Genomic DNA, 21,906 nt, shown 5'->3' with positions numbered 1-21,906 from the left:
TAGGACATGATGAAAATAATTCTGGTAAATCCCAGAAAAACATGTTTTTTAGACTAATAAAGTAAATAGGTCACAAGAAAGAAAAAGTTGGAAAATAAGCATCTTAACCACAAATAGACAGTATCCTGAAAAATTTAAAAAAAGCAACCCTAGGATGCTACACATCAATTTGGTAGTTCCAGCTGTCAGTTACAAATAACATGTATATCTTGTTGTAGACTGACAGCAAGAATAGAATGGAATAATTTTTTTTGTGCACACACACACACACACACACACACACACACTTCACAATCAAAATAAAAACAAATACAATTAATAAAACTTAGAATTTAAAATCCTATATGTTAAAAACAGTTAATTGTTCTTTGGGAAAATAAAACTTATCATTAGATATCAGTACCAAAGAGCTGTTTAAAACTTGTGACATTTTAAAAATCTTTAAATATTTTATTTTTACACGCTTATTTTAATTATTAAGTAAAACTATGAAAACTTGTACATGGTATGAAAATCTACATTGCCAATATGTGTGGGTAAACCTCTAAGAAAATGAAAGTAAACTAACAGACCAGTGAAGAGAATAATTTTGTCTGTATTCAAATCTTCACATTTCAAGATATTATACATGCTTTATCAGAAATATGTATGATACAACATGGAGGTAAAGATTATCACACTGAACTAAAATTTATAATACTGGAAAAAAAATCACAATGTCATTCTGTATGATGAACTGTCAGCAAGTCTTTCATCATTTTACTATCACAAATATTAGCATGTGGAATACTACCAAAATAAATATTTGAATTTGGCAAGACATTTTCATGGAAGCAAATATCACCTTAAATATGCCACCCATTAAGAGTGGGATTCCCAATACAACATTTCTACTTTTATAATTTATTTATTTAGTGGGACCACAGAATGTATTTGTGTTTCATCATTACCACTAAACCACAATCCATAGTTGTCTTATCATTGCCGTAAAAGGAAGCTTAAAAAAATCTAAATGTGTACTTCTGGATTATTTACATATTTCATAAACTATAGACACATTTAATATATTTCCTACTTTTATTTTTCAATATATGTACAGTAAATTAAACTGACCATAAGCTACCACAGAATGTTCAGCACAAACAATGCAAAGTTACCCAACATATCCAAAACCTGTATCAGCCACATACTGACAGTTATTAACCAAAGAAAATGACCTTCTGAAGTTGTTAAGTGACTGATTCAATAATGTTTTAATATACCTTGCTGGACAGATGGTACAACTTTAACACTGTAAATACCACGAATTCATAAATACTTTTAACTAACAACTAACATGCTAAAATTAGTAACACTGACAATGTATTATGGAGAAATGTTTTATTTCTTTTAAAAGGAACCTTATGATGATTCATGTACAGCAATGGGATATCTAGATTAACTCTGAAGCAACTTATCAAATGTATCATTTCATATGCTGAAAAGATGCTCAAACATTTATTTAATTCAAACACAAAGCTACACATGTGAATCTGTTATTTTCATACACACCATGCAAAATTCCATTTTTTTTTTTAATGCACATATTAATTTTCAAGTGAAGTAATCTTACATTGAAATACAGTCTCTATGAAAGCACAAAATATAATACCTACATCAATTACTGGGGCCTGTATGTATTACAATTTTAATACCAACCAGAAATTGTAAATGCTGCATAAACTTATACACATGGGTGAATATGTGTAGACAATGGACAAACATACAAATTATTTAAATATCCAATATTTGGAGCTTTCTTGAATACCCATTTATAATTAATAAGGGCAGAATTTCAGCTTTGTTCAATAATGTTTATCAATCAAAGTTACTTAACATGAAAAGCATTATCATTCTCATGTTAAGGTATAAATTTATAATTGCATGCTTTTTTTCCATTCCAAGACACAACTAACTTTTAGATAATAAAATAAAATAACCAGTCCTGGTTCTACACACTACTTACAAACAAAAAAAATCAAGTTAAAACTATTACCAAAGACAAAAAAGTTTATATTTTAAAAATTAGTTCCTGAAGTAAATCACTGGTTAGTTATTATACTAACTTTAAAACATGCAGACACAACACAGAATTATCACAGATTTAACTATTTTTTTTGTACTTGTGTGACAGAAAACTGGATTGTATCTTGTAAACAATATTCACGTTCCGACACAAAATAGTTTCATCGTCTCAACAACAGAGTACAGCACCATCTCCAGTTCTCGTTATAAACTTCACTTTTTATTATAAGGACCAAAAGATTTACTGTCAACTTTTTGTTTTGGATTTTATCTGGATTCAAGCATCACGGGTAATCTCTAACTTTACAATAAACATTATTTCTTTCATTTTCTCACTGTAGTATTATGCCTCAAGAAATGTAAAAAATTCATATTCAAGACTCTGTCTGAATTTCTATATCACACATATTTTCTGAGGAAAAGCCACCGTTCATTATAGACACAGATTTCCTGATTTCCAGTAACTCTCTGAGGAGATGGTTCTCTTTCACAAGTTGGTCAAGTTGTTCGTGTTCCTTGGTAATGTTACTGTCATCTATTTCAATGGCTTTTTTCATCACAGCCACCATTTCAAAAATCTTTTCAATTTTCTGTTGAAGATCCTAAAATGAGATATATTTATAAAACTCTAAAAAGTTCTTTTAAACTACAAATATAGCTGGTTTTTATAAAATACATTAACAACTTAAAAACTGTCACTAACCCTCTTATAGCTAGCTATTCAATGAAAATAAATCTTCTATAACAAACTTTAAATTTTCCCAAAAAACAATGCATTACAATTTTAGCTTGTGGATACAACTGAAATATCACTGCTAAGTTTTTTTAACTAAAGATATGAGAACAATATGTACCCATGTACTTGATATGCTGTATAAACATTTTCATGTATAGTCCTTACCACTAATCTAAACAGTACTGATAAAGTGAAAAATACATTAAAACTAGTGAATCAAAGAATATACAAGGCCTCTACTTTATCTTTATTATTCACTAAAATTCATGTTCTGATAAAAATAGAATATACAGCTAAATATGACTCAAAGCTATTAACCCTCTTCAGTGAAAATGGTAATGCAAAAGGATTTTTGGTTGTCAAGTGCAAAGCAACACAATAAGCTATCTATAGTCTACATATCACGAGCACCGAGACCACATTTTTAGCATTTAAGCCTTCCGATTTATTTCAGAGTCAATGTGAGCAATGCAAAGAGGATAAAGCATTACTGAGTACTTGTAAAAATCAACAAATTACTAACATGTAGTTAGTAGATAGAGTCGGATGTTAAATTTCTGAATCAAAAACTACATGTTCTGTAGTGGAAAAAAAAAGAGAACGTATTTGGACTTGTGTCAAAAAACAAATTAAGGTACCTTTCAATAATACATCTACTTAATAACCACTAATTAAACATCATACAAAAAAAAAGGAAAAACAGTATAAATATTTTAAGTAATTTTAAAAAAAACTAATATATCCACCTAGCTCTTAGACAATCTAAGGCCATCTCATTCAAAAATGCATAAACTATTTGGATTACCCAAAGAATACAAGTCTGACACACAAATAACTTTACATTAGCTTATGAATACTGGCTGCATGAAAAGCTACTTCATATTCTTCTTAAAATCCTTTCACATCAGTAGCATTTTATGAAAAAGATGATTAACAAATCAGTTTGAACACTATACCATTTACTCTCAGTGTTATCTCCATGTGCCCTTCCATTGCCATAGAATAAATTCAGTTATAAATCTTATTAGATCTAATCCTTACCCTTTTACAACCAATAATATCCCTATAAAACTCAATACTCTCAAGTTTGTTGTAAATGACAGTTACTTGAAATTCAATTGAATCCTTTATAAACAAACCAAAAGGTTTATGAGCATAAGATACTGCTGTCATTCTAGCCTCTATTTTCACGTATTTCTTTAAAATCATCGGTGCTTATTCAGACGAATTTTGAAAGTAACTTTGAATCAGCTAGATTAAAACAGACATATCAGTATACAGAATGATAGACTCTCTCTCCTCCTTTGGACTTCTCTTAGCTCTCTTATAAATTAAACCTCCAACACAAAGATCACACTTGCATATACTGATAATGTCTGGAAGTCTAAACCCTTCCTTGATATCATGGATACTAATGAAAACAAACTTATTACTACTATACACTCTAAACCTTGTATTAAAAGACATCCTACACAACAACTCTCAACACCCACCAGCATCTAAACAGGATATCATTATTAATTAACTTAAAGAAACTGAAAAATCTGCAACACTAATCCAGGACGAACTTTCAAAAACTTTTGTCGAATGGCTATTCCTATAACAAAATTAAGACAATCCATAAATTTGATTTACTAAAATCTTACAATCAATAACAGAAAAAAAAAAAAAAAAACACTTCAACTATCCATCAAGAGATAAGATGATCTGGTTTGAATATCCACATTATACAGAAAATCTGAAGGAATATACTTATTCAGATTTTAATAACAACAGTCCATGTAAATCCAAAAAGTTCTTTGCTAAGAACAATGAATAAGAGAAACCCTGCACACATAAAAACATCATCTATAAAATATTATTCAGTTGTTAGCCACAAACATAAGCAACTCTAGTTGTCCAATACAAGAATATTCACTCTACTTTTAATCTTGATAGCAACAAAACCACCAACATCATATCCTCTCACAGAATAGAATAACTTGACAGAAAATATAAAAAATCTCTTCTGAATCAATTTAAATGCCATTCCATTTTATTTACACTTAATACCATAATCAATGACAAACTTGTGTAACAATACCTTTAGCAAACTTCAGTGTGCACAGTTCTATTATATTGTTGTAGTCTTATACTATTTTTGATTACCATCTCATCAATATCATATTCTGTGGCACATACATTTTTAAAATATGTCTAACAGATATAAACAGGAAGGAAATGCATGGTTTCAATTATATCCCAAGCATGGACTGCACACAACAAATGACTGAAATGTGTGATGCAATATGTTAACCATACATGTGCAGTATTGGAGAATTACTTTTGTTTGTTTCTTTGCTACTAAGCTCAAAGCTACAAAATGGAGTATCTGTGCTGTGCCCTCCATTGGTGTCAAAACCCAGCTTCTAGCATTACAAGCCTTCAGACTGATGGTTAAATTATTTTCTTTTGAAATTAACAAATTAATTCTTGTATTAAAATTTAATCTATAAATTACATTTAGGTACCACATTTATTAACATACATTTGTAATACAGTTGTTTAATTTAAATTTTAAATATAACTCTAAAAAACATTGTGACATGCACAGTGACTTTCACCCCATCCATACAAAGTTAAATCACATTTTACCCTTTTCCATACTGACGGTAAAAGTATGTAGAAAAAAACTGCACAAAACACTTGCTTTTATCTAGCATTAACCAGAATTATGTTCAACAGCTACTATTCTAACATGTTAATCTCACTAAAACATTAAACAAGTACCTGACAGTTATTCTGTTTAATGCAGTCTTCTTCGTCTTTGCTGGTCTGAGCCAACCGTGCCACTTGTTCTCTATATTTATTCATAATTAGCTCCAGTGCCGACTGGTGTTCTTCCAACATTGAACGCAATTCTCTGTTCTCCTGTTGTAATTCACGAATGTGCCGATTCTCTTGTTGAATATTGAGGATAAGAGCTGAGCGAGGTCGGTGGCAAGCAGCAGCATTTAAATCTGCAAGCCCATCACTGTACTGTATGAACATGGAAGAAACCACAGTTTGGTTTTTCAAAATATGAAAGAGTATAGATTGCTTTTCTAACTGTCTCTACACAGCATTAATTTAGGATCAAATATACAGTTTTACTTTAGGATTGTTTAAAACTACACAGTTTTCTTTTCACCTACAGAATACCCTGTTAGCTGTTAAATGAAAAGCAATAATTCTGTAAGTAAAGGTTCAGAATTATTTCTTAAAGATTTTTCTCTTTAAAAGAAACAGTAATAACTACAGAGCAAACTGGCTTAGCAGGATGCCAAAAGAGAAATACCTTACAAGCTCTTTAATAATGAAAATATGTTACAATTACAAAACTTGTCAGAAAGGTAAGGAAAAGTACAGTAGAAAAAGCCCACAAAGTATTCACAAGCTACCAAAACAACAAAAAATGTAATTTGTATGTACCTCAGAATCAGAAATATCAAAGTAACAAGTTGAAATTATCAGTTAGAACTATTTATGAACAAATAGACTATACATATATGGAACCCAATTTTAGATGACTGTACATTTAACTAAAAATCCTTAGCCAAGAGTTATTGTAGCAAGTTAGCTTGACTTGAAAAGTACATGTTTTTAAAATATCATGTTTTTTCATATTTTCATCTGATGTTTTGCCAAGGAAAAACTCCCACAAAATACAAATAAACAGTTGTCAGTATTTAACATATTTATTATTAAAGATTGCATCAGAATTGTACAATTCTCACTGACTCTCAGCAATGACTGACCTTCACTTACAGCTGCATGCAAATTTTTTTTAAATCTTTAAAATTTCCACAGCAGTTTCTGCAACTTTGATTTGTAGTAAAACTGGTTATGTAAGCACATCAACCTTCCTCTGTAATATAAAATAAGCACACCAAAAGTATAGTAAAATTTTAAAGTACACGAATGATTAAAATCAGTGGTCAATATTTCTGTCAAATGACTTTCTTGACTACTGGAAGTTGTTTAGCCATAAGTCATCTTTTACTGTTTTGATAACAGCAATTTACCTATTTCTTTATGTGTAATTCTACTATAATTATTACATTATTTTTATAATTGTGCTGTTATGTAACTTTCATAATGTGCAAATAAATATCAAACCTGTTTCATTGATTCTATATGCTTGCTTAAAGTCTCGGTTTGGCCAATCAGATTATCAGCCGAATTATCGTGCTCACGAAGACGGGTAACAAGTCGTTTAGCATCCCCAAGAATTTGCTGTACTGTTACAGACATGATTTACCCAGAAAGCTGAAATTATAATAAGTGATCAATAATATATTATTTTCTATATTAACAAATATTATTGATGGGAAAAAAAACAAGCAAACTTAAGTACATATATACTTCATTTTTAACCATGTTAATACCTAAATGTTATATGTTTGGTGTTCCCCAATATTATTTCAATCCAAATAACCCTACTATCATTGGTTATAAATCAAAGGCCATGTCATCTTGATTGTTGACTCACATTCAAGATTTTATTGAACTACTATTTTATAAATTTATGTCCACAATTTTGGTATCAAGATGTAGATCATAATTCAAATTTTAATATTATATATTAATTTTTTAACTTACAAGTAAATATTTAAAAAACACACCTAAATATTAATTTGTGTGTGTCACATGGTATGTGAATGCAGCACTGGTTCAAATTAGATGTTTGTTATTTTAAGGTACAAAGTCTATAGTTTTGTATGAATTTGGAACTGAAATTCCTAATATTTAAGAAGCTAAAAAATAAAATAAAAACCTCCTGTCTTTTCTATATGAAAATATCACTAATGTACTGAATCCCAAGCTCACCTCTTTCAATTGTTGAAAACAATCTCATATATACACTTAATTATACATATGACATGTGAATAACCATTCAGAAGTAACGAATGTCCCACAATTGGTTTCCTCAGCCATTTTACATTATAACAGCATCATTTCCTGCTTTTGGGACAAACCATGCTGATAAGTTGAGATTTTAGCCTTTTCAAAATTTCAATATTTTATCCACATACAGCTCCATTAATAAACTTGATAAATTATAATGGATTTCTATGGTATCAATATACTAATTTATTATTATTTGATTATTCAAATATACATACACACACACACACATTTTGCATCCTCCACATGCAAAATGTTTTAAGGCTTAGCAAACTACAAGATGTAGCAACTATGTACAAAGGTCGTAACTAGAAGAAAAGTTTGCTTTACTTCTTTATTTACTGTTACATGCTTTAAGAAAAATAAGTTCAAAATCTTATTTGTAAATATTAATACTGTATTATAACTGAAATGTGATTATATTTTACAAAATAACAGTCCCTTAAACACAGCCAAGACAAGTCACTCTTTAATGACTAAAGTGCACTCACAGTTTTGGATATGGTAACATAAGTGCACATGCACTACATCATTGCAACTTCTATCTTAACCAGCAATAGCTGAAAGGTCAATAAAATTAATAAATACATAAAAGTCTATAATGTTATGACATTTAAGCTATTTATATTAAACATGTGTTTCCAAGTTGTAATTTGTAGTAATTCTAGAAATAAAGCAATTTATTCAAAGTTGTTATGGCTGTTACAAGATCAGTCAAATATAATGAGCATTTACAGAGATTCCAATCTGATAGTGAAAATAACAAAAATTATAATGTTCTTTAAAAGACATTTGATAATTAACTGAGGATATAAAGATTTCACATGGGAAACTAAAATTTTCTCATGCACAAGTCTTTTTAATCTTAAAAAATGAAATTTATTCTATATGTGGAATAGTCAACATTCTGAAGAATAATTTTACATGGAAATCTTTAACATAAATACTTTACTTAAAACCTGATATTTTGTGTATGATAACCTCGATGTTTGTTACCTGCAAGAGGTTGTAAACATACAAGTACACTGTCAAAAATCATAGTAGAATTACTCTCATGGATACCTTCGTGGTTACAACCTTGGTGGATTCCATACAACCTATAATGGAAGGGTTAATGAACCACAGCAAAACAGAGTTCATGTTTTGTTTTGTTTTCTCACTACAAACTGATACAGGAAACTTTATATCTTTAATGACAATTTGACGGTAAATGTAAATGTGGACCTCTGATAATTTTTCCTGAAAGGATGCAATATTAGCATTCATTATTTCAACATGTCTAATTTATTCCATTTATGCTAACACTGACCCTTAAAGAGCACTCCACATTTTGAAAACACTTTTTGAATTTTACCTAAAATGAAAGTTTAACCTCTTTTCTTTATAAATAACTCATTTTTGTCTTAAAATCTTTATTGATTAACCTGTATTAAATTATTAAAAAACAAATCTAGTTTGTTTTCATTTACACTTCACAATTAAAGCTAATATCAGCATAAAATTTAGCATGCTTGTTGATGTTCACTCTTCCATAACTCGATTTATTAATTCACAAGTCTTTACCAGTTGCCTTACTACGAGTCTAATTATCACTAATGAATGTATTAATAAAAACTGGTTGCCCAAAGCTTGTTGTATATTGCAGAAAATTTACCAAGTTTTAAATTAAAGCCACAAAGATGTTTACAGAAAGTACATGTACCAATTCTCATGCTTTTGTAATTCCAAAGTTAAGCTATAGTGTTAAAATAATGTGTATTTCTTTACTCCTTACATTTACTATGCATATGAGCTACAATGGATACAGGGTCCATTTGATTCTTCAAGGTTGTCCCTGCACACACACCACCAAGAAAATAAATACACCTTTTCAGAAAATTACAGATTCCCTTTAAACTCTTTAGAACATATGCCAACTCTATGGCCAATGATAACTCACTATCCTATTAACCTATTAGAAAAAATTAAAGTTGTCCTAAATGGTATCTAGCCTGTCCTTCCAAAAGTTTACACTTGTCCTCTGCTCCTCCTAGTTTGAGAATATAGCAGAATTAATTTAGATTTCAACAAGGCTTACCTTACCCTTTAAGAAATATTATAATGTTCCCATAAGATAACCCAAAAATCACAAAAAACAGTCCTCTTCCAAACCTTTCCCCAAGACCTAAAGTTAATGTTTATTGTAAATTATATGGAATAACATAAACAAAGAAAGATTTCTCAAGTTACTGATAATCCTAAACTAGTGGATAAAGCTGACTTTTTATAAAATTCTTCCTTGTGCTTTTTACTATCTCTGAGCTCATGTGACCAGATTTCAACATTTAAATTAAAATATATTTTAACCATTATTCCAACATATTTTTAAATCAAGAATATTTTGTCATTTTGTAAAACTTATTTAATACAATTTGCTCAGAAGAATGTAAACATTTTCAAACTTATATTTCTGCACAGCTTCAAGTAGCAGAACTAAATAAAATAGATTAATTAAATTTCAATTAACTGTCATAATAGCTAACAATCAATGAATAAAAACTAGGATTTTAAATTATCATTTTTAATCATTCCAGCTATCCAAGTTTCATTTCATAATAATCAATTAGTTGTATGTAATAAAATAATGAGACTGCACAATTAATCTACCATTGTATTACAATAAGCAACCAGCCCCATTCTATACAACAAATATGTTTGTTGCAAACTAGGAAACATTGCAACCTGCCTCTGAACTTTTAACTGAATCAACAACATGCTGTTTGAAAACACAAGAGCATTTTAAAAACTGTTCCCCATGTCTTTGTCAAGACAAACCTACTAATGGTATGTACTAATGCCACTAATTTTGAACTACTGGCCAAAAGGAAAGCAATTAGTTGACAGGCAGCACCTTGTGCAAACAGTTTTTTCTCTTGAATTGCCAACTAGAGGAAAGAGATTATGACAAGGCTGACAAGTCTTGAAATCGAGTGAAAGGCTTCATTTGCACCAAATATGGAAGATATAATGTGTGATAAATGTATTAATTGCATCATTCTATTCGGTGCTTTAAATTTTCAATAAATAAATTGGCCAAAAATAAAGACACTACTCTAAATGAGGCATTACTAAATTAGTCTTCTTACTAAATGTTTTTAATGGGGTTCTAGAACAATGGTTTTTAACCTTTTCACCACTAAAGGTACCTTTTATTTTTTTTATTTCAGACCATGTGCTTTTGAATGATTCCATGTACCCTAAAAACATTTTATGAACCGAGTATGCAATTAAAAATGAGCAATATAAAAAAAAAAACTTCCTTGTTTAACAAGATAGTATGAACTTTACCAAGAAATCTGGAGAACCACTATACTAGAACTATATTTTTTAAAGAATTTCAAATACTTAAAAGATTTTAATTTTCATTAGCCACCATACTTAAATTTATCTCTATCTCTCTCTCCCACACACATGTTTTTTTTAAAATGTGCAGCACATTTTTAAAAAATTATGTTAATGGGTTTTGGTTTATGGCTTGAAACTTTTATAGTTATAATTAATCAGAGGTTGAGATTTGCAGTTTTTAATGCAGTTATTCCTTATGATTTTGTTTATTCATTTAACTTCACTTAGATATATGCACTCGTATTTTTACCATATTAAAAAAAAGTTTTTCATTTTCCAAATGAATCAATTGACGTACTTTTATTAAACTAATTTTTCACATATTAGTCTATTAAATAAGACTGTCCAAAGCTTTTTATGTTAACCCTTTCCTACGATGGATGTCTCTGGTTAACCCTTAACTTCTTCCTTATCACATTAGAAATACTTAACTAAATTGCATGAAGCTCAGCATACACTTCTTAAATAAATTCTAATTTTGGTTTAAAAAACACGAGTTTATTTAACTTTAATTTAAAAAGTTCATGTAATTTGGTTTATGTTTTCTATTATTTTTATACTGCAAAGATTTTTTTTACAATTTATTACAAGCTGTAACTTGTAATAAAATATTCATGAATAATGAAACTCAAAACTTGTTATTAAAAAATTCTCCATGTTTTATATTTTATCTATTTAAATTTGATTTTCATTACCATATGTCACTTTAAACTTTATATTGCCACTTACAATGGTAACCATTTTTGGATATAAATTGTGATTTATAAAAACATAAAAACATTATTAGTGGCTTTAAAATAGAACAAGCTGACATAACATTCTTGGTCTAAATAGTTATATCTAGATATACTTTTTTTTTTGTGCATGTTGTTTGAATGTGATTAACAATAATATTCAATAAATAAGTAGTCACCAAAACATTTACTTGTCACAATTATAAATTCTCTAGGCAAACATGACAATGAGTATTTAGTTACCTGAAATTATTACTATTAATAAATTTGTTTTTTCCACTTTGTCTATTTTCACATTATTTGTATATAATTCCACAGAGCAAGTTTCCAGATGGTTAAAAACTTTGTAGCCTATCCTAGCTTAAGTGGATAGTGATTGTCGTATCATAAAAAGTGTGCATTTCCTTATACCAAAGGCATATCAAGCAGTCTGTTGTATTCATCAAAGAAAATGAAATCCCTGATTCTATCACTGTAAATCCAAAGACTCGCTAAAGTCCCACTGGGGCACATCATAAAAAGACTGGCTATCTATACACAGAATCAATGCATACAAATAAAAATGTCATAATCAAAAAAATATTTTAAATAAGGAATATCAATAGAAAGGAAAAAACTCAATTTTTCACAGTTAGAAATTTCCCATGCGACTGATAAATGGATGAGAAAAATTACATTAAACAGTTGCATATGCTCCCACGCACACAATCCAAGTAAACTATTGTTTTCAAATCACCCCAAACAAAATCCAGTGACATGCTTTCATATTAGCTGGGATAAGAAGGACATTAAAGAGAAATGAAATTATTTCTGTTCAATTCAGAAAACCCAGTTTTTTTTCTCAATGTTCAAGCCACTGCATGAAATGGCAGGAAACTGGCAAAAAAAATTGACAAAAATTTTATTACATATAGTAGACTTGGAGAAAATTCTAAGAAAAACAATCACAATATCAGTTACCAATTATCCTGGTCACAGTGAATCCCAGTCTTCAATAAACACATCAGTTTTACCAACTCATGTAACAGGTTGACAAGGGTCACTATTTACAATTGGGAATTTTAAATCTTATGAGAAAAAGTTGATTTTTTTAAATTTAAAATACATTACAAATGTTTTGTCATACAAGTCAGCTTTAGTTGAATTATTCCATGGTGAAACTCCATAATGTTCTTCCCTTCAGAATTACCTGAAAATTTAAATTTAGAACACAAGATAAGTTTGTGATTTTATTTGAGTTTTTCATTTTCTTTACCTCAATGTATGCATGACTTAGGATCATCTACAAGTTTTAGATGATCTGACAACAGAGTTAAAAGACTAGCTTCTATCAAATCTGGTACTACACTCACATGTATGTTTTCATTTACATGTGGGCTCTCTCTACTGGCTCCATTTCTTTATCATGATTTTCTTTTCAGTTGTCTTAAGTTACAATGTTTTTGAAAATATAGTCATGTTTTTATATGGACATTTGAGCTGCTACTGTATAATAAAATGATCTTGCTGATTGGCACATATACTTTTATTCAGAATACAACTATACACTGAATTTCATTGCAAGTCCTCATACAGTAAAACCACTTTAGCTTTTAGGGTTGTAATGCAAGTTTATTATTCAGCTTTTTTTTTTCTGCAATGTAAGTTAAAAACGTTTTCACACAATAGCAACAATGCTGTCGGTAATGACACAATCACCTGGGAAAACAACCAATATTTACACTTCCTTAGGTGTAAACTAGCAGCATCACACAACTAAAGCAAAATCTCACAGTAGTAACACACAGACAGAAAATAACCACCAAGCACTAGTTCTTCCAGCCTTTAACTTCTTGTACTCAGTCGTTCTATAATCCCAGTAGTGTTGAATGTTTCTGCAGTTTTTTTACAAATCCTGATGTGGGAAGATATGCTCTTATAAAACGCATCAAGAATGAGTTGGGAATGTATTCAAAATCACTGGTATGGGTATTAAAACTTTAAAATAAAGCACATAGTAACGTTTCCACCTTCTTACGTCTTCTTCAGGTTAACAAAGAGGTTTTTTAATTAGTTTTAATACCATACCAGCCGTCTTGGTAATACATTCTTACATAAAATTTGTTTCTCGTCATAATGAGCTGATAATGTCTTTTCTAAGAATGCTTCAAAACAATTAATATATGCAAGACACCACTTATCTTTAACTTTGCGATACAGTGTCCTAGAAAATAGTTGTGCATTATGTCCTTGAAATTGAAAGTTAAATTATTTGTAAAAAAATAATAAGAGTAAATATGCCTAAACTAAAGACATATCTATCACGTTGAATGTGCAAAAGTCAATTAATACTTAATCTAAACAAGAAAAAAATTTAGCACTATTTAGCAAAACAACGAAATCTTAACTTACGTATTTCTATAGAAATTCCACTTAAAACAGTAATACAAACAACCCTACATTTTCATCTTTAGTGGCACTTTATACATGATATTCCAATTCACTAAACAGACGGCGACACAAGCAAACGACTAAAATTTTATGAAAAACAAATATAGTAATAATGTTTATTGCGTTGCACTCGTTTAAGTATTTTTGATTTTATCGTTTGGTCTAAATATGTTTTTAGTTGCCTTAAACAAATTATTTGTGTATATAATATACAACATAAAGTTCCCCTAGTGGTTACTTAAGGATACTGAATTCATTACTGTTTGTGTAAAACAAATGTTAAGTATTATACAGTAACGACAGAAAGTGTTCGTACGCCTGCGTCGTGTGTAGTTTTTCCCTCATACCTCAAAAAGTATCACGATTAGGATAATGAAAGTATAGTGTATTATAAATATTATACTAATACACATCTACATATTTTTTATGTAAATTGAACGACAAATAAACTGTTTATAAACAAATAACCAAACATAGGAGAGGCAGAAAGTGTTCGTGCGTCTACTTTAATGGTCAGTTGTGTAGCCTTTCAAGTAAATTACTTGGCACAATATCTCCTCATAGCCCTACATGATCGTTCGACAGTACTCGACTGGTATTTTCTTCCATTCTTCTTTACAGAAGGCCTCCAACTCTTACAAGTTTTTCGGATGACGCTGATGAAGCCTGGTCTTCAACTCATGCTAAACGTTTTCAATTGGGTTGAGATCGGGTGACTGCGATGGCCACTCCAGAACGCTTATATAGTTCCTCTGCAACCAGGAGTTCACATATTTCGATGTGATGTGTGCTTAGGGTCATTGTCGTGCTGAAAGATCCAACGACGCCCAAGTCGTAAGTTCCGAGCATCATTCTTGATATAAGTGCCTAATATATCAACGCACCCTTTTTTTCATGATTCCATTGACGCGGTGAAGGCTGCCTACACCAGAAGAGCTGAAGGAACCCCATAGCATGATCGAGCCACCCCTGTGTTTAACTGTATGGACGAACTTCTTTGGAAGATTTCTTTCCCCCTTCCTACGGAAAATATTGCGAACATCATTATGGCCAAAAAGCTTGATTTTAGTCTCGTCTGACCAAAGAATACTCTTCCAATAGGTGAAGGGTTTATCTACATGCTTTCTTGCATACCTCAATCGTGCTTCTAAATGAACAGGCTTTAAATATGGAGTTCTATGAGGACGGCATCCTTTGAACCCAAAAGAACGTAACATGTTCGTAACTGTAGAGGTGCTTACTTCAACCCCAGTTTCCCTTACCAGTTTGTGTATGTCATTACGTGTTAAACGAGGGTTCCTACTAACTTCTCTGAGAACCTTTCTCTTGGTTCTCTCTGGAATTTTGGTGGGGCGTCCGGAACGAGGGACGTTAGCAGTTGATACTGTAAGCTTAAACTTAGCAATTATGCTTTGAACAGTATATTTCGGTACATTAAGTTATGTAGCAATACCGGAAAGAGACACACGAGACTTTACTTTACAATAATTCGGTTTTTTAAATCACTGAACAGTTGTTTCCTGTTCGCCATGATGACCAAACAGATAATGACGGAGACGGCGCTAAATTGCCGGAAGTAAATTATTTGTTGGTTAAAATCCAATAATTATTAACCCAGCGTCTAGTTCTGGAATGGTATATTGTAGTTTATTCGCCAAACTAAACAAATTTTTTACGGGAATATCAGTTTTTTCACACGTTCTGAAATGTACGAACACTTTCTGCTCCTCCTATTTTTAGTTATTTGTTTATAAACAGTTTATTTGTCGTTTAATTTACATAAAAATTTATGTATATGTGTGTTAGTATAATATTTATAATATAACATACGTCTATTAACCTAATAGTGATACTTTGTAAGTTATAAGCAAAAAACTACTTGGGACGCAGGGGTACGAACACTTTCTGTCGTAACTGTGCATTTAAAAATAGCTGGTATGGGGGGCCTGGCATGGCCTAGCGCGTTAAGGCGTGCGCTTCGTAATCTGAGGGTCGCGGGTTCGCGCCCGAGTCGCGCCAAACATGCTCGCCCTCCCAGCCGTGGGGGTGTTATAATGTGACGATCAATCCCACTATTCGTCGGTAAAAGAGTAGCCCAAGAGTTGGCGGTGGGTGGTGATGACTAGCTGCCTTGCCTCTAGTCTTACACTGCTAAATTAGGGACGGCTAGCACAGATAGCCCTCGAGTAGCTTTGTGCGAATTTCCAAAAAAACAAACAAACAAACAAACTGGTATGGGTAGAGAAGGCACTAATGGAAGAGCGAACAACGTTAGTGCCTTCTCTATCCATATTAGCCGTTTTTAAATATATAAATTTCTCTACAAGTGGCTTTTCTCGTCATCACGAAATGTTAAGTAGTTTGATGATTTGTTTGCTTGAAGTTAAGCACAAAGCTAAACGATGGATTTTCTCGCTTGAATCCATAATGTAAAATTGCTTTCTTTATCCGATGGATAGCATCACCTCGTAACCCACATTCCTTAACAGCATTAGCTGGTTGTCAATTGCAACCATTATCGCAACTGTCAAGTCAAGGATATTTCAATCCTAATCCATTCAACCCAGATACTATGTGTAATATTGAAACATCCCTGAGGTAGATGAAAAGCTGTTTATTAAGGAAGAAGGTCAAAATAATTAGAGTAAAGCAAAGTACCCAACATTTTATGCCATGCCATCGTCAAGACAGCGTAAAAATTAAATGACTAAAACAATTGAAGGTTTTAGATAACTCTAAAAAGATAGAAACCACATATCACACCATTACTTAACTTTTTTCTAGATTGTTACCCTAAAAACAGAAGTACAGTCATCAACAGTTTCTTCTGTAAGCAGACCGTTGAGATGTTTCATTCTAGTTGCCTTTGTTTTTGTTTTCTAACAGTTAGCACCTACTTTACAAGTGGGGAATATTACCGTGACTTCGCAAATTGTGCAGAACAGGTCATCAACAGCAATGTCTTTCCTTGACCAAGTAGATAATATCTAAATGGTACAGCCTCTGTATTTTGTAAGAAAACAATCAATCATGTGGTAACTTTTGTCACTTATTGGCAAAACTGAAGGTTTTTTTATAATATAATGGGTTCTTTTGTATTCATGAGATGAGTTAAATGACGAAAAGACATTTCACGAGCTTGATTGATTCAGCAATCTTGTTAGAAACGTAACTATCAATGCCTACACAAGTACACACGCTTTATTCTTCTCTGTATTATAAAAACAAATGTTGTTTTACACTTTTTCCCACGTATTCAGTGTATTTATTTTTCTGGCTAAACCTCGATAATTTAATTAAATTCAGATTTACTCTTTAATTATCCTACACAAATGTTCCATTATAAAGCGAACCCATCTGATACCAGTGTGGAAATTAATTTAACTTGAGAATACCACAAAGTAGCCCTCAGTCACTTGAGTAGTATCTGTACTCAAAGAACAAGGAAATTGTTGTTTTTCCTGCATAGTGGCATACTTTCTCATTTTGGAACAAGATAACTAGGAAAAACATTGATTTGAGTATTGCAGTTTTTGATTTAATTTAAAATGCACCCCGTAAAGATGCAACTAAACACACTTTCTTTTAATTGCGTTTCTTTATTAGAAATAAATATTGTTCCACTATGTAATAATTGATCACTCTCATTCTTTGTTTCAAACCCAGTTGAGGTTAACAATTAAGATTTTGCTCAACAAAAACTTTTATGATAATACATATATCCAATTGTTTGGCTACGTTTATCTTATTACTTTTAAGAAAATAGGTAAAACATTAGAATATAACAACTTCGTATAATGAAAATACATAACACACTCAGTTTCAGATAACCACTTATTCAAATTAATGATTATATAGGTTTGTAAACTAAATGGTTGTGTGTGCACCGTTGACTATAACAGTAGCTGAATCTGCATATGTATACTTACTTACAGCATTAATGTTTGAGTCATCTGTGTTATCCCTGGTGATTCACATCGGCACCTGGGCTACGATAACAATTTTTCTTCATAATGTATCCTGAAGTTTCAGGGGCAAGTGTTTGGCCGAAAAAGTATCAAATGACATTAGTACGTAGCAGCTCCCAACTAACTAATATTAACCATTTTTCTGGTTCACAATTAACATTGACAATAATTATATAACAATACAGTATGCCATTTTTGCACATCATTACAAATGAATGCTATCGCGCACCAATATATAAATAAACATTTTAACAACCAGTGTTTCTCAGCAATATACGATATAAAATTAGAAACTGATTTTTATTTTGTTTAGAATTAAGCAAAAGATTCAGAATAGGCTATCTGTGCTTTGCCCACCACGGGTACCGAAACCCGAATTTTAGTGGTGAGAGTGTCACTAGGGGACAAAATTAGAAATTGAGGAATGTAGTTATTTGATCTGTATGTGTAATTGCCCTAAACTGTTTACAGTGAATTTTTTGGATACGTTACGGTGACAATGAATTATTTTTTTTATAACCATAAGTGTCTATTCTTGTTATGAGCAACCTGATTTTATAATCTATACATAAACTGTGCAAAGAACAAAACAATGGAGGACAAAGAGGTTATTACTTTTGCAATATATATTTATTTTGCTATATTACCAGTAGATGGCAAAAGTATCAACTACGCTTTCTAAATCATGAAAGTAAGCGTGCGCCATATTTATCCCATTTATTTTGCCTTTAAATATAAACATTTGATATGCCTGGTTGTGCCGCAGTATATTGTACAAATCGTCCTGAAAAAGGCTTTAGAGTATTTAAGTTTCCCTTGAATGATAAAGGTCGTCTCAAAAAATGGATAATTACCTCCGGTCGTGAATTTGGAGCAAAGGGGCCAGGAAATGGAGCGTATTTGTGCGAGGTACAAGAACTCGACTATGTGTCTAATGTAGGCCTAGTATTGATTGTTACTTTATTGACTTTTGAGTTGTATAATTTTACATCATCCAACATAAATGTGATAATGTAATTTTGTAAGATTGTTTACTGTATCTGTTTTTTAGAGTAAATTAACAATTAATAGAGTGTTTTTCATTCTAATTTATGATGACAATCGTTTTTTTTGTTTTTTTTTAGCTTAGAGTTCCAGAGATTTTACAAATATTGTATTATTAGCCAAAGATAATATCTAAAGCCGGAAAAATATTATCATAATGATCACTTAATATTTCAAATAAGAATTCATCAATCAAATATGTAGAGATAAAAATTATTCTAATAATACGAACTAGTAAGTAACATAGTATTACGATTAATAATCATTCTTCTTGCAGTATTTTCGATATCATTTCACTAAATTATATTCGTATAAAAACATTGTAACGACGTGTCACTTATTTAGTGTAGTGACGAGACAAAATTTAAGTAACATAATTTCATCGTACATATGACAGGTTATTTACTTATTTCATGTTTGTTTTTGAATTTTGCGCAAAGCTATACGAGGGATATCTGCGATAGCCGTCCCTAATTTAGCGCAAGAGTAAAGGCAACTAGTCATCACCACCCACCGCCATCTCTTGCGCTACTCTTGACGGTACCATTATAACACCCTCACGACTGAAGGAGCGTAGTGCAAGTAGATTCGAACTCGCGACGCTCGGATTAGGAGTAGAGTGCCTTAACCACTTGGCCATGCCGGGCCTGCTTGTTTAATGATTTGTTTTATTTCAGCCGTGGGGCCGTTATAATGTTACAATCAATCCCACTATTCGTTGGTACAAGAGTAACCCAAGAGTTGGCGGTAGATAGTGATGACTAGCTGCCTTTCCTCTAATGTTACACTGATAAATTAGGGACGGTTACCGCAGATAGATCTCGTATATCTTTGCGCGAAATTAAAACAAACACAAAAAACACTGAGTTTATTATTTGTTCTTGTATAAACCATAGTAATGTAAATGGAGTGAAAGGGATAGCCCTTGTTAGTTTTGTAATTAATTTGGGTAAAAAGAGGACGAAGTTGCAATTTGGCAAGTTATTATTCAATTTTCGAACTTTGATATAATTTACTTGTTTAAATATAAATTATTTATTGAGTAACTTACCAATTTATTTAATGTTCGATTAGGCAGTTGATGTGATTCATCGATGAATTCGTAGAAATATTTTTGAAAGTTCGTTACTTATCGATGTTTTGTTAATTAATAAAATCTTAATTTATGTATACACAGATTAATACATCAGTACATATTTATTTACGAACTCATAAAAACGTTAAAATTCTCGAGAGCAGTTTCAACGTCACTAAAGATGTAAACTTGCAAATCCTAGTTCGGTCTTGCAAATACGGTAATACCTCGTACACTGCGGCTTCAATCAGTACGGGATTCACTGTAATGCACCTATATTTATATACGTATAAATCCATGGGTCCTTTTTATTATGGCTGACATTTTTCTAAAATCTTCTAGAATGATCTCTACGAATTTGCGTCACTCGCTCATTCTAGATCTTTCTGCAAGCCTATACAATGCACATGTGCATTTATATCCCTGTAATGTCGTACCCGTTTATACTCTAATTCCTAAGACATGTGTCCGGCAACGTTCACTTGCAAACTCTCTCTTTCTTAATTTGAAGGTGAGCTACAAAGGTCGAAACGTGGTTCTCTCCTTATCAATAAAAGTATTAATACCCATAAGAAGGTGCTTTGTTTGCCAAACTCGCACGAGACAAAGGAATAAATGAATCACCTGTAAAACATTGTAAAATAAAAGAGTCAGCACAAACAGTATGGAATGGCTACCAACTCTTTTACCTCGAAAACAATCGTTAAGAAAAGGATCTCTGTAATGGTGAATTTGGAATGTCTGCTATCAATATGGATAGATGATTGCAATCAGAAGCGAATTCCTTCAAGTCAAATGGAAATTCAAACGAAAGCTACAAGTCTCTTCAACGCCCATAAAGAAGATGTAACAGAAGAAGACGATGGAGAAGGGCCAACCAATGAAACATTTTTGGCATGCAGTGATTGGTTCTTTTATTTAAAAAAAAAAAACGCTCTGGGATTCATAATGTTCGCATTGTGGTGAAAGTTGAAGTGCAGACAAAGATGTTGCTGTAAACATTTCTAACGAAGTTATAGAAATTATTTAAAAAGGTGGGTACAAAGATAACCAGATTTTTAATGTTGATGAAACGGGTGTGTTTTGGAAAAAATGCCTTCCAGAATTTTTCTGTCAGAAAATGAAAAAACTCAGTCAGGTTACCAGGCGTCAAAAGATCGTTTGACACTTTTGTTAGGCGGAAATGCATCTGGCGATTTTAAATTGAAACCCATGCTTGTGTATCGCGCGAAAACCCCCCTAGCAGATGTGCAAAGAAGACTCTCCCAGTGGTTTGGCGATCAAATAAAAAAGCATGGATCACGAAAACTTTGTTTGAAGACTGGTAAAATGTTATTCTTGTCCTGCAGTTGAACGTTACTGCATAGAAAACAACTTGGACTTTAAAGCTTTGTTGTTGTTAGGTAATGAACCAGGCCATCCAACGGGACTTTGTGACTTTAATGAAAATGCCAAAATTCATTTTTTTCCACCCAATACAACATTTCTACTGTAATTAATGAATCGAGGTGTCATTGCGACGTTTAAAGCTTATTATTTGAGGCG

General features: G+C 31.5%; 1 protein-coding gene across 2 annotated transcripts; it reads right to left on the bottom strand.

The window, feature by feature from the left end:
- Positions 1 to 1,365: 1,365 nt before the first annotated feature.
- On the bottom strand, positions 1,366 to 14,395 carry LOC143247412 (FGFR1 oncogene partner 2 homolog). 2 transcript variants are annotated; one of them, XM_076495470.1, is made up of 5 exons: positions 14,236 to 14,250; positions 8,218 to 8,286; positions 6,938 to 7,087; positions 5,570 to 5,818; positions 1,366 to 2,666 (listed from the first exon to the last, which is right to left on the bottom strand). In XM_076495470.1, the coding sequence occupies exons 3-5, from the start codon at positions 7,070 to 7,072 to the stop codon at positions 2,439 to 2,441; spliced, it is 612 nt and encodes a 203-aa protein (XP_076351585.1). In that variant the 5' UTR covers positions 7,073 to 7,087; positions 8,218 to 8,286; positions 14,236 to 14,250; the 3' UTR covers positions 1,366 to 2,438. The 2 variants fall into 2 exon arrangements, with proteins under 2 accessions (XP_076351585.1, XP_076351584.1); XM_076495469.1 differs by lacking the exon at positions 8,218 to 8,286 and having other exon boundaries at positions 14,236 to 14,395.
- Between the last annotated feature and the right edge of the window lie 7,511 nt (positions 14,396 to 21,906).

This window comes from Tachypleus tridentatus, chromosome 3 (assembly GCF_004210375.1).
Source record: "Tachypleus tridentatus isolate NWPU-2018 chromosome 3, ASM421037v1, whole genome shotgun sequence".
NCBI lineage: Eukaryota > Metazoa > Arthropoda > Merostomata > Xiphosura > Limulidae > Tachypleus > Tachypleus tridentatus.
The sequence above is the reverse complement of the archived record's forward strand: the minus strand, read 5'-3'. Positions and strand labels throughout refer to the sequence as shown.

What these genes read in the sequence shown, in the direction of transcription:
- LOC143247412 (XM_076495469.1), bottom strand. Translation starts at nt 7,072, where the DNA reads ATGTCTGTAACAGTACAGCAAATTCTTGGGGATGCTAAACGACTTGTT. An exon ending in ATATAGAATCAATGAAACAG is followed by an intron (nt 5,819 to 6,937) that starts GTTTGATATTTA and finishes ATGTTCATACAG; the next exon opens with TACAGTGATGGGCTTGCAGA. An exon ending in TTAAACAGAATAACTGTCAG is followed by an intron (nt 2,667 to 5,569) that starts GTACTTGTTTAA and finishes ATCTCATTTTAG; the next exon opens with GATCTTCAACAGAAAATTGA.